Source organism: Panicum virgatum, chromosome 1N, assembly GCF_016808335.1.
Source record: "Panicum virgatum strain AP13 chromosome 1N, P.virgatum_v5, whole genome shotgun sequence".
Taxonomy (NCBI): Eukaryota; Viridiplantae; Streptophyta; class Magnoliopsida; order Poales; family Poaceae; genus Panicum; species Panicum virgatum.
In genome coordinates this window covers 7,675,695-7,688,941 of record NC_053145.1, presented here as the reverse complement: position 1 = coordinate 7,688,941, position 13,247 = coordinate 7,675,695, and the positions used below count along the sequence as shown (strand labels likewise).

The 13,247-nt window shown below is 43.1% G+C and overlaps 2 protein-coding genes across 6 annotated transcripts; both read left to right on the top strand.

Moving 5' to 3' along the window:
• The first annotated feature begins 1,033 nt into the window (after nucleotides 1–1,033).
• Nucleotides 1,034–6,818, top strand: LOC120654958 (citrate synthase 4, mitochondrial-like). 2 transcript variants are annotated; one of them, XM_039932643.1, is made up of 20 exons: nucleotides 1,034–1,187; nucleotides 1,425–1,499; nucleotides 1,606–1,668; nucleotides 1,754–1,795; nucleotides 2,240–2,305; nucleotides 2,408–2,473; nucleotides 2,882–2,995; nucleotides 3,218–3,281; nucleotides 3,535–3,617; nucleotides 3,824–3,873; nucleotides 3,958–4,035; nucleotides 4,174–4,302; nucleotides 4,396–4,438; nucleotides 5,127–5,213; nucleotides 5,461–5,562; nucleotides 5,766–5,873; nucleotides 5,949–5,999; nucleotides 6,085–6,158; nucleotides 6,271–6,322; nucleotides 6,402–6,818. In XM_039932643.1, exons 2-20 carry the CDS (start codon nucleotides 1,449–1,451, stop codon nucleotides 6,495–6,497), a joined length of 1,419 nt encoding a protein of 472 aa, XP_039788577.1. In that variant the 5' UTR covers nucleotides 1,034–1,187; nucleotides 1,425–1,448; the 3' UTR covers nucleotides 6,498–6,818. The 2 variants fall into 2 exon arrangements, with proteins under 2 accessions (XP_039788577.1, XP_039788579.1); XM_039932645.1 differs by lacking the exon at nucleotides 1,034–1,187 and adding an exon at nucleotides 1,200–1,330.
• Nucleotides 6,819–10,199: 3,381 nt separating this feature from the next.
• Nucleotides 10,200–12,292, top strand: LOC120654956 (thiosulfate sulfurtransferase 16, chloroplastic-like). 4 transcript variants are annotated; one of them, XM_039932641.1, is made up of 6 exons: nucleotides 10,200–10,481; nucleotides 10,574–10,711; nucleotides 11,195–11,268; nucleotides 11,623–11,693; nucleotides 11,790–11,872; nucleotides 11,951–12,292. In XM_039932641.1, exons 1-6 carry the CDS (start codon nucleotides 10,324–10,326, stop codon nucleotides 11,964–11,966), a joined length of 540 nt encoding a protein of 179 aa, XP_039788575.1. In that variant the 5' UTR covers nucleotides 10,200–10,323; the 3' UTR covers nucleotides 11,967–12,292. The 4 variants fall into 4 exon arrangements, with proteins under 4 accessions (XP_039788575.1, XP_039788576.1, XP_039788573.1 ...); XM_039932642.1 differs by having other exon boundaries at nucleotides 10,211–10,481; nucleotides 10,595–10,711; XM_039932639.1 differs by having other exon boundaries at nucleotides 10,220–10,481; nucleotides 11,790–11,843.
• Nucleotides 12,293–13,247: the final 955 nt, after the last annotated feature.

Here is a 13,247-nt window from a genome sequence, read left to right as displayed (position 1 = left end):
TTCTCAGCCCAAATGACGCGAAGGCCCACTTGTTCTTCTTGGGTAGCAAGACTTGACCTCCTAGGCTCGTAACGGGCGTTTTTTATATATATTTTTCAAAATCGTTTTTTATAGAAATATATTTTCGATTTCATAATTTAAAAATTTATACCCCTACCACCCGACTACAGATAAAATAATGAAACCAAAAATATATTTCTGTAAAAAACAATTTTGAAAAATATAAAAATAAAAAAACGCCTCGTAACGGCAGGTCTGCCAAGTCCCAAGTGCCAGCTTGGACGCCGTTTTTTTTCCGAGGGGAGGAGGCCGTTCCATTGTGAAGTTTCTTTTTTGCTGAGATGTCATTGTACTCGTAAAAAAAATAGGGGTATTAATTGGCTACCCACCTCTAACTCTCCAACTCTCTTTAATACAAAATTTTATACTAATTTTTCAAATTAATCTGCCAGGAAATATCTTTCCCATGAAGTGTGATGCCGTCTTGCTTTTTAGGTGGCAAAGTGTAATAAAGCTACAAAACTTTTTTAGGTGGCAAAGTGTAATAAAGCTACAAAACTTGAATCAGTGACCAATAGATTATTCAATCGACCTTTCTAAACACCCAGGATCATATGTGTCACAATCCTACACCTCATCATAGAAACAACCGTCCCTTTCTTCCTCGGAAGGTCAAATATGGAAGAGGCACGCGTCGCATCAGATTATTTGCCCTGTAGCTATGCACCTATTCGTCATTTCACATGTTCCAAACTCAAATTCCCATCCATTAATCTTGAAATCCCTAGAGTCCATTGGAGGTGGCAATCATATTTTGCATTGAAACTTAAATAGAAGTCAAACTTGTGTTCTTTTGTTTTTGCCCTTTCAAACCCGTTGAAAAATAGCCTTCCACGGAGAGAACAAAGTTGCTCGCCTCAAAGAAATTTCCCACTGTCCCGGTCTCTCGGATAGCTAAAAAGTAAAAATTCAATGCAAATTCAACATCTTTTTTATTTTAAAAAATCCATCTAAACCAAACCCTCAAACGATTGCTCCCCCAAACAAAGCCCACGTATATATTCACCAACCGAGGCCGACGGGCGACGACCACCCCCATTCCTTCCCCCAACTTCTCGGCTCCCCACCTTCCTCGCCGCGGAACACGCGCCCCCGTCCTCCCCCCGTGTTGATCTCTTCATTCCTTGGTAAGCAAGCCTACACAAATTTGCTCGTTTTATTAGCTCGAGACTCCTCCCCGCTGCGAGTCCTCTCCTATCTACCGTCTCCAATCCCCTCGGCTCTGTTGCGGATTTGTTTGCTGCGTGGCGGAGTGGCGGAGCAATTACCAGTTTGGTTCCCCTAGTTTTTTTTCTTCTTTTGGTTGGGGTTTCGGTTCGATTCAACTGCGGTGGCCTGATGAGATCGTTGCTGTGTCTGTGCAGGTGCGGTAGACGAGCGCTCCGGCCATGGCCTTCTTCCGGGGCCTCACCGCGGTCTCGAGGCTGCGATCCCGCGTGGTGGGTAGCCCGCTTACCTGTGGCGCCTCTGTATTTCGCGCGCTGATTCACCGGTTTTTGGGTGCTTGGTGCTGAGATTTTCGTTTCCTGTGTTTACTGCTGTCAGGCGCAGGAGGCCAGCGCGCTGGGTGGTGTCAGATGGTTGCAGATGCAGAGCGCTTCCGATCTCGTAAGACAGTTCGTCCTCCTTTGTGCCTTGTGACAGAACTTTGTGCGGTCTGGGCATGATGCTGATTGTGTTTCTGCAAATGCAGGATCTCAAGTCCCAGTTGCAGGAACTGATTCCTGAACAGCAGGTTTGCTACTCAATATAAAACGTCTGTAAATATTGTAAAGTTCCTGGGGTATCTGATGCCTTATCTTCTGTTCTTTTAGCCAAAAGTGTCAATCCCTTTTATTTAGTTCATGCGCTTCTGTGAGATTTTGCTTAATTCTGTGTCCAACTGTCCAATAACATTTTCTTTTCAACATATGGTGGAACATGAAAGCAATTTCTTCTCTGAAAGTAGCATCTATTGCACGTCGGTTCTATCCCTTTCCTGTCAGAGGCAATCAATCTGTGCATGGCTTTATTTTTGCAACTAGCTGTATTCATAAAATTTAGAATAAATTTAAGAGAACCTACTTGCAGCTGATTTCTCTGACAACTTGTCTTTATGAAATATGAACACCTGTTCATCTCGCCTTGCTGTTGTCAAATGCTAGGTGAAAACAGCACTTACTCTACTGTATTCTTACAGGATCGCCTAAAGAAGCTTAAGTCAGAGCACGGAAAGGTCCAGCTTGGAAACATAACTGTGGATATGGTATGGATATATCACCATCTAATATCTATGGATAGCTCTGTTGCTAAACTAGAACGTATACTAACTTATCTTCTGAAAATTCCCAAAAAAATGTTCGTGCAGGTCCTTGGTGGAATGAGAGGGATGATCGGGATGCTTTGGGAAACATCGCTACTTGACCCAGAGGAGGTAATCTCATGTTCATCCACTTCACGATGCTACATTAGCAGAGTGTATAGTTTACTGTCAGTTCATGTCCATTCTATGTCAAAATAGGAACAACGTTTGAGAATCAAGTATTGCACAATGATCTATAGAAGATGCACATGGAATGATTTCCTAAAAATTTACTATGACGCAGGAATTTACCAGAATTTTCTAACGCAGTTTCATTTAGCATGATGGCTGCATTTCTCTTTTTTTATGATAGTGTTGGGGGTTATTTAAATTTTACCATACCTGAATGGCTGGACACACATATCTCCTCATCGTTCTTTTTGGATGTAATCTAGTTTCTGCTTAACATATTTAAAGTTCGAAGTGAAGCAAAGAAACACATCATTCATTAGCTAATAATAACTACTCTTTTCTATCCAGGGCATTCGTTTTAGGGGTCTCTCAATTCCGGAGTGCCAGAACGTGCTGCCGACGGCAGTTAAGGGTGGTGAGCCTTTGCCTGAGGGTCTCCTTTGGCTTCTTTTGACAGGAAAGGTATATGCCTGCCTACAATTCACTTAGTCCATTTTAGTCTAGAAATGTGCCAAAAGTGTTCCTCCAAGACTAGGAAACTATTTTGTTGCTGATTGATTCAGAATGTACAAGTTTCTTGCTTTTCTTTGTGGTTTGTATTGTTATTCATATAATATGTTTTAAGTTATCTCCAATCATCACCCTATTTCTGTCAGTTCTAAGGCTGTTGGTTTTTTGTTTCAGGTTCCAACCAAAGAGCAAGTTGATGCCCTATCAAAGGAATTGCTGGCCCGTTCAAGTGTCCCAGGTACTTTGATTACACTGCTGGCTACTTGTGCTATTGTTTTCCCCCTTGGAAGTTTGGCCAATTAAATCCACAGACTGTCTGAATGGATTGATGCTAATGTCCCACAGACTAATAGAGAGATCTGAACTCTTAAAAAAAATTCAATAGACAGATCCATATGTTTCTGTTAGTCTGATCTTGTGAAGTTTTATGTGCTCAATCTTGCCACTTTGCTCTCTAGCAGCTGATTATTGATAATTGATATGGTTTGCAGCTCATGTCTACAAGGCAATAGATGCTCTCCCTGTAACTGCACACCCTATGACACAGTTTACCACTGGAGTAATGGCTCTTCAGGTTAGTCCTTCCACTTCTGGCATGTTGTTTCTTTCTTGCCTCGAAAGTCTTGTGGGAAAAAAATCACATTTACTTGTGGTTTATTTGCAGCTGTATTTTAAAACTGCTAAAAGTATTTAAATTAGTTTCGCATTGTATCATATCTGGTGTTTGGAATTACTTTAAGCCTTCAAAGTGCAACTCTTCTTATTTTTACTCAATTTCAGGTTGAGAGTGAATTTCAGAAGGCATATGACAAAGGATTGTCAAAAACAAAGTAAGCGGTGGATTTATATGTTATCCAAGTTATTATTTGGTTAAAGGTTGCTTTTCATGATGTTTACAATTATTACATGTATAGGTTCTGGGAGCCTACTTATGAAGATGTCTTAAATTTGATTGCTCGGCTTCCACCAGTGGCTTCTTATGTTTACCGGAGGTAGCTTTTGATCACAAATGCTTCATCTTTCAATTCACTTGTTGGAGATGACATCAGTGATTGATTATTTTGTGAAGTTAGAGTTCTGAGGAAATTTAGAATTTGTACTAATCATTTTGTTTCACTTGTACTTCGAAGGATTTTCAAGGACGGGAAATCAATAGAAGCTGATAATTCTCTGGATTACGCTGCGAATTTTTCACACATGCTTGGTTTTGACGATCCCAAAATGTTGGAGTTGATGCGCCTCTATATAACAATTCACACGTAATTTTTCATCCATCCTTGTATATATTTATGTTCCAGTGCTGAAGAACTTGTTTTAATTTTCGACTCATACTGTGACTTGGGTTCTTGTAGTGATCATGAAGGTGGGAATGTCAGTGCACATACTGGTCATCTGGTAATTTTTGTTTTCTGGTTCTCGTGATTTCTTAACATGCAAATATGATGAAAACTGGTCACTGTGTGGTGCCATATTTGGTACCATCATGGCACTTTGCTTCTGGTTTGGTGCAATGAATGTTAGACCAAACTGAATTATTAATCTGGGAATGCCTCTTTAAAAAGTGCAGGATAATACCTTTTAATAGGAATTAGGAACAGGATAAAAGGGTTTGTTTTAGCTGATCCTTTTTTAATTTAATCATGATCCGTCAGGACTCAAAAAGTCTAGTCTCTGCTCTGTCTCCTTTGCAATCCATAGTAGTGAGTATGCAATTGCGGTTCTAATAGTAGTCGAGGTCTGTTGTTACACCATCGGTATCCATCTCCCCCGTGTGGGTATTTGTAAACGGAGAAAGCTCCATGTGTATCAATGAGTTATTCTTGATGGAATATCATAAAGTGTCATCTTAGAAGAGTGATGAATCTCTTGGGGATCTTTGTAGAAGTTGCAATAGTCTAGCTTGGATTAGAGGCTCAGGATATGTACATGTGGAGAGAATTGTTGCTGTTAGGCACTGGTCACTTTGATCCTGTAATTGCTTACAGCTCACTAGCTACTGTCTTTTTTGGAATTTACTATTTACTCCATGGCAATGGGTTGTGCACTTCTCATCCTCTGCTCAATGTCATTCATCTAATTTCAGGTTGGAAGTGCACTATCCGATCCCTATCTTTCTTTTGCAGCGGCTCTGAATGGTCTAGCTGGGCCACTCCATGGTCTGGCTAATCAGGTATGCACAGTTTGATACACCGAATCTACTCTGCAATATTATCTGATTATCTCTCCTTGTGCTTTCTTTTACTTGTGATTGCCAAAAAGATTTCTCTCAATAAATAACCTCCCCCCTGACATAGATTGTTTTCAGTATTTCACTTGATCTGTAATGCACCTCCTCTAAAAGAAGAAACATGTGTTCCTGCCACTCTTATTTGATGTACTTGATTTTATGATGTGTATATACTTACAATTTATTGCAGGAAGTGCTTCTATGGATCAAATCTGTAATTGAGGAAACTGGGAGTGGCGTTACAACAGATCAACTCAAAGACTATGTCTGGAAGACACTGAAGAGTGGAAAGGTAGCGTATCTTAGTGTTATATTAATTCATAAGGTGTTTAAGTTATGCTCAAACACAGGTTGACTAAATGTGATGAGATTTGAAATGCTGTGCCATAGGTCTAATAGAGCTGACTTGGACTGTTTATGCAAATGCTATGTGAACTGTTGTTTATTGAGTTGTAGAAATCAAATTCCTAATAGTTTGGTTACATTGTGTTGTAGGTTGTTCCTGGCTTTGGTCATGGTGTTCTGCGTAAGACAGACCCGCGGTATTCATGTCAAAGGGTGTTCGCCCTGAAGCATTTGCCTGAGGATCCACTTTTCCAGTTGGTCAGTCTGGACCCTTTATCTAATTGCATTTACTTTCTTGGGTTCAAAAATATAAAATGTGATGTTCTGTTACAGGTATCCAAGTTGTATGAAGTCGTGCCTCCGATCCTCACTGAGCTTGGCAAGGTAATGTAGTACCAGATTTACATGATCTCCACTCCTTTTTCAATGTACTCATCATGAACACCATTCTTTGTCCATTTATTCTCAGGTAAAGAACCCATGGCCGAATGTTGATGCTCACAGTGGAGTTTTGCTTAACCACTTTGGACTATCTGAAGCACGGTATGTCTTCCCTTGGCATTTAGATATCAATTTAATCCTGACTTATGGCATAGCAATTCTAGTTCTGAATGAGTAGTACTCATGCCCAGAGCACCTTGTTTTAACTGCGCAGATATTACACAGTCTTGTTTGGTGTCTCAAGGAGCATGGGGATAGGATCTCAGGTCTGCCTTTGTACCTTCCACTCCTAGATTCTTATTCTGGTTCTTCTATCTGCTAATTCTGTTGAATTATATTTGACAGCTCATATGGGACCGTGCCCTTGGCCTACCACTGGAGAGGCCGAAGAGTGTCACCATGGAGTGGCTGGAAAACTACTGCAAGAACAAGGCTGCTTGAAGCTAAACAATGGCTTCTTTTTTACACACCATGTCATCTTTCCTGTTAATAAGTTACAGTAGTGTTTTTTTTTCTTTTGGCGGTCCAATAACAAAGAGCAAGAGGCTCTCAGACGGCAGAATTTTGTATCCTCCGTCGCTCGAGGACATCCAGATAGCTAATCTCTGCGGCACAACCAGGCAGACGAGATCAGGACACGATTAATATTTGATACATGATGACGCATGCCAATTCTTTTTTTTTAACCTTCCAGGTATTTGGGTTTTGGCATGCACGAGCCGACAGTCCTTTCTTGGAAAAGCGAGAATATATTTTGATGCCTGTTGTGCGTGGTGGCGTGTTTGAAGTTGTGACTAGTGAACTCGTTTGGTGGTTTGATGATGATTACTTCCTCCTGTGCGGTGTCGGTTCACTGGAACTGGGATGACGAGTGCCATACGGGGACGGTGGCCACGTCGACGCGCAGGTGGCACCGCCACGGCCTCCGCGTGCGCGGCCGCCTCGCCGACCGTCTTCACCTGCGGCTGCGGGACCCTCGAGGACTTCACCCTGTCGGGTGTCGGCTATTGCAGGGAGGGAGGCGAGAATCTGATTCTATCAGCCTGCAAAGTCTGATTCGATCATGGAGATATTCATCAGCCTGCAAAATTTGAGAATCTGATTCGATCCTTGGACTGAGACAAAAAAAAAGGAGAACCTCCTACAGGGGTGAACGGCAAATGAGATACCGATCACCACGGAGAGAAAAAAACCGCAGTTCTATGCAGGGTGCAAATTAGCAACTCTTAGATGATATGTTAACGAGAGAGTTCTTGGCAGCAAGGGATAGACTCAATCTGGCGGCTCAACAAAGTCTGGTTAGAGTCATTCTGGAATGTGACAACCTGCCTTTGTTTAACATGCTAAGAAGGGCAATGGTGATCGTAGCGCGGTCTATGGACTATGGCAAGAGATCCAAGAGCTCAGCAGGTCTTGTGTTTCCTTAGAATTTTCTTTTGTAAATAGGGAAGGCAACCGGGCAGCACATGTTTGTGCAAGTCTGCCATCGGTGCTAGAACCTGATCTAGAGGGGATAGGAAACTTCCCGGTGTGTCTGTTGGAGGCATTCGGGACTGATTGTAATCCTGTTGTGATTTAATAAAGCTCTTGAGATCGGCTAAAAAAAACTCTTAAATGCACCTCCAACCCTATTTAATTCAAAATTTTGTCACTACTCCCTCCATATTTGAAAAAAAAATCATTTTGAACAGTGACACGGTCTTCAAAGCTTGACTTTCACTTCTTGTTTTTATAAAAATATTTATCGCAAAGTGATATAATTATATTTTTATGAAAGTATTTTTTCAAGATAAATCTATTTATATAATTTTTATATTTTGAAAGTCAACAACTTAAAAATTATTCATGATTTGTGTTCCCAATGTTTGATCTAAACTTTATCCAAAACGACTTTCTTTTCGAGTACGGAGGAAGTATGTGAAAACACCTCAATAGATACACGTCTAGACAGTTATAGTGGCGCGGAAAAAACGCATCACTTACACCGCATGTCCACATCGGAGACGCGGAAATAGAAAACACATCTGTGATGTTCAGCTTCAAAGACCCTGCTACATTGAGACGCGTCTGTGATGGTACCATCATAGACGTGGCTGTGGAAAACACGTCTCTGATATGCCCATCAGAGACGTGATTGTAGAAAACACGTCTCATGATAAATTTAAAAATAAAAAAAATAAAAGGGACACCAAATAGAGCTTATTACATACGTCACACATAAACACAGTTTTTACTGATATATCAGTATTCATTTGCTGGAGTACAAATATACATGTTATACATCACAGATCCATTCTAACTTTTTTTTAGTAACTTTGCAAGTACAAATTCAAAGGGCTAGTAATACATTGTGCAAGATAATGTGAAACCATCGCGTCTCTTCGTTTACTATGACATGAACGTACCTACACACTTTAAGGTAGGAACTTGTTATCTTCACGAATCACTACGGGCAAAGATAGCAGCCCAAGCACCCCTCGTGCCGGTCCAGTCCTGGCACTATTACAATCGTACCAGACTGTACTCGGGCTGTACATGCTTTTCCGGGCCGTGCTTCGGGCCGTCCATTTAGCCCATCCTATCAGCCCAACTATAGAGAAGACTAGGGAGCGAGTGCATACGTGGCGTGATCATCGTATAGATATCTTGTCCTCCTTATCCGCCCGGCCGCGCGGAGAGGGAAGAAGAAACAAGAGTACAAGACCAATCAAACTCAATCCTCTCTCTCTCTTCCATTCAGACTGTTGTTGTTTTGCTGTGCTGTCGCTTCATCATCAGCTCAGGCAGCTGCGGCGCGTTATCCGCTTCCCACGCGATGCAGAGTCAGGTTCCCACCCCATAAAAAAAAACCGTAAATGTAAAATTTTGCGAAAGAATTTTACTAATTTGAAGTACTAAATAAAGTTTATTTACAAAATTTTTTATATGGATGGGCTGTAAATCACGAGACGAAGCTAATTAACCTACTTAATTTATGATTTGCAACAGTGATGCTACAGTACCATCCACTAATTATTGCTTAATCATGAATTAATTAGCATCATTAGATTCGTCTCGTGATTTACAACACATTTGTGCAAAAAGTTTTGTAAATAGACTTCATTTAGTACTTCAAATTGAAAAGATTCCTTCGCAAAAAATTTTACGTTGAACTAAACAGGGCCTAGGAGTCCTCATCCCCTGCATCCCTGCAACCCATCATCCACCCTTCACCAGGCAGGCCAAGGCGTACATGGGAATTTGCAATGCCCGTAGAATCGCAGCATGAACCGATGATGTTGGGGAAGACGTGACGAACCAGTAGATGATTCCGCCAAGAACGAATTGATGAACTTGACACCCTCCTCCAGTCCTCCTTGGTCAGTACCGACGGCAGGTGATTGGTCCAAGGGGTTAGCAGTTGAAACCTTTCAAATCTCCAACCAATAACCATACAACTATGTTTAGCATGAGATAGATATATAGGACAGCTACAAACACGTGACTGGAGCTCCTTAGCTAGTACTCTCCCATTCTAAATTATTAATCATTTTAATTTTTTATAAAAATTGGTTTTATCATGTATATATCTACATGTATATAAAAAGTTGTGCATCTAGAAAAGTCAGTACGACTAATTTATAAAGCGGCCGAGGGTCGTTCTCGATGCTACTCCTATATCTATATGATATAATCCTTCTCTTGATCGTAGATATTCTTCTAATTTCCTTAATTTAAAAAAAATGCTCGTTCTCAGCTCGTTCACACGGATCCCCATGCCCATCAGATCACACCGCCAACGGTCACCAGCTTTAATTAGTTAGGATGTGTTCACTTCCCACAAACTCCTCCAAATTTTCCATCACATCGAAATATTAAATATAGCAAATGACTCATGCATATGTATGGAGTATTAAATGTAGGTAAATAAAAAAATTAATTGCATAGTTTTGATGTACGTTGTGAGACGAATCTTTTGAGCCTAGTTAGTCTATAATAGAACAATATTTACCACAAATAAATAAAAAGTACTACCGTATGCTACAGTATCCGATATGATTTTTTTATTAGATTTTCGCACATCTAAACACACCCCTAGTGGCTGTACTGTGCTGCTGTCCGTCCGGCATCCAACAGCTAGCGCATCACAGTGCTACTCCTCTGCTAGCTCATTGCTCCACACACAGCGTAATTATAAATAAAAAAAGGCACGGCACTCCCCACCTCGCGTCGCTGAGCAAGAGGCGGAGAAGAAAGCAAGCACTCGATCGACGACACAGGTAGAGCAATGGCGACCTCCCTCCCGGGCGCGCTCCTCCTTGCCCGTGCCCCCCCGGCCCCTACCACCAGGTGCAGCCTCCGGCGTAGTGGCGCCGCCGCACGGGCTGCAGCTCCGCCTCGCTCCGTGGCCGCCAGGAGGAGCTCGCTCCGCGCCGTCGGCGTCAGGTTCCTACTCACCGCTGCTGCTCTTCTCCCCCCTTCCTGCCCGGCCAGCTGATCGATGCAGCATGCCCTTCCTCGCCAACGCACGCTCTCAGCTTCTCCTCCGATGGACCCAGGTCTGGGGGCGACGAGGCGCTGCGCCCCGAGGTGGAGGCGGCGGCGGTGCCGCGCTCCGTGCCCGTGCGCGTCGCCTACGAGCTCCACCAGGCTGGCCACCGGTACCTCGACGTCAGGTACAACCACACACACTCTCTGCTTCTGTTGATGGCATGCCACCGGTCCGTTTGATTTCCCAACCACACCATGACACCACACCTCCTCCATTCGTCTCCTCCCCCTCCGTCCGTCGGTGCTTGTGCTTCCGATTTGCTTCTTCCGAATGCTCAGTTCAGACTTTCAGTAGCGTTGGATCATGAACGGGCTGCAGGCGTTGCCATTTCACCACGGGCGGGCTTGTGAAATTTGCGATGCAGCATTGGACAGCTCACGGCTCGGTAGTGTTCGGTTAATTCCCTTTCCCTCCACAAGCTAGGGGATTTGATCCCTCCTAACCTCCTCTAATCCTCTTCAATTTTCTCTTGCAACCGAACATGACTTTCGTGAGATTCTCTCGCTTCTGCATTTCAGAGCTCGTTTCACTTGTTCTTATAATCCCCTTTAAACATTCAGGATTCAAAAGAACATTCATAGTTGGTTTAATTTGCCGCTTTGTGTAGAACCGAGGCCGAGTTCAGCGCTGGGCATCCCCAAGGAGCTGTAAATATCCCCTACATGAACAAGACCGGCTCAGGTAACAACCAACACTATGCAAGCTCCCGCCAACTCAACTCTCCCGTTGTGTTTGTCTTGCCTTGTGCTGCCTGTTTTAGTTGAACTTTCTGACAGTGATCGTCGTCTCTATGATCTGTCGGCATTCATTCTCAAAGCTAGGTAGGCTGTAGGCATGGTGCGATTCTTACTGCTACTGGTAACTTTGTGCAGTCTGATCGTGTTGCCCTTTCTGCTGTGTGACTCTTCCTATCATCATTTCTTTCCTAAGATGAACCAATGAGCGCGCTGACGGTTTCAGCTGACTAGTGTTAACTGTCTGCATTGTGATTAAACTGTCATTCACATCTGATATTTTCTGTTGTTGCAATCGAAGGGATGACGAAAAACACCCACTTTCTTGAGCAAGTATCGAGGATCTTTGGCAAGGATGATGAGATCATCGTTGTACGTCCAATGAATGGCATCATGGTGTCAAATAAATAATTTCATCTTCTTTTTTCAGTTGTTTTTATCTATATCATTTCTGAAATCTTATTTCAGGGATGCCAAAGTGGCAAGAGGTCTCTCATGGCAGCAACTGAGCTCTGCTCTGCTGTAAGCATGATCACCCCCATCATCTATCTGTACTGTACTGTACCCCCAGCAACCGGCTCTTGGATTTCTGTGATTTGTGCTGATTTTCCCCGTGCAACCATTTTCAGGGTTTCACTGCTGTGACCGACATCGCTGGCGGATTTTCTTCATGGAGGGATAATGGATTGCCTACCACCCAGTGATCTGAGCTTGCCAGCAATTATATCTTACTGAAGCCCAGTTTCCTGTCAAGGCGGCCTAGCTCAAGGATTGCACATATTGTTCTTCTCGGCTTAGAAAATAACAGCACTGAATAAATGGAGCCTGCTAAACAGAGTAGTAGCAGAACAGATTGGGGGTTTGTGTACTCCTTTCGATGATGCATTTCACATAAATGTAAATGGCCATACCGGAGCTGAGCAGTATTGTGTTACAGAATCACAGCACTAAAACAAGTTCAGCATACTTCATCTCTTTTGCAAGAAAAAAAAACACATCAAACTAACTAAGCCGTTCGGAAGAAATGCCCTTTTCACCTCGCATTGCACATGGGAGGCTTCCCCGGCGGACAATCCTTCCAGTTCCAGCGCTCAGGTGCTCCCAGTGCTCACTGGGTTCTTCGATGGACGTCAGCAGGAGGGGCAAGGTCACCTTCGCCCGAGAAGCTACGTGTGGCGGACGACCCGCAAGATCGCCGCCGGCCTCTCGGCGCTGGTGTCTCGTCTTCACCGCAGGACGGAGAAACTCACTTGGGATGCGATCCGCGGCTCTCGGTCACCGCATGTGAGGGCGACAGCGACGATCTGGTCAGCCCGCCACCTCCGGACCTCCCTCTCCTTCCACCGCTGCTGCTGATTCGCTTCCAAGTGTTCAGTTTCATCAGTACAGAAGCTGCTTGGGGGAGTCTGCGTTGCCCATTTCACCAGGGGCTTGCGAAATTTGCGATGCAGCGTTGAAGAGCTCACGCTTCAGTTACTCTTTCCGTGGGATTATCTCGGTCCATCAGTCTAGAGCTCGACTAATTCTGTGTTGTTCACTTGTTCTTAATAATCCTATATAAACGCATCAGGGTTCAGAGAGACACTGAACTAGGCTGAATTTTTTTGGTTCACTTTGTGAATGAAGATATCTTATTTAACCAAACAAAGATAGCCTAGTGTAGTCGTGCTCGTGCAATGGTTGCCAGCTACATCGAGTTCATTTCAGAAACGGAGTCATCATGTGATACAGATTTACAATTACTGCCTCCTTATTACACATCAAGTTGCCCTTTCTGCTGTGTGAGAATTCCTATTGTGTCATTTCTTTCCTAAGATAAGATGAACAGATGAGCACAATGACGGTCTCAGTTGATTAGTCTTAACTTTCTGCCCACTGTGATCATTTTATGATTGACATCTGATTTTTTTTTCTTCCTCCACTCGA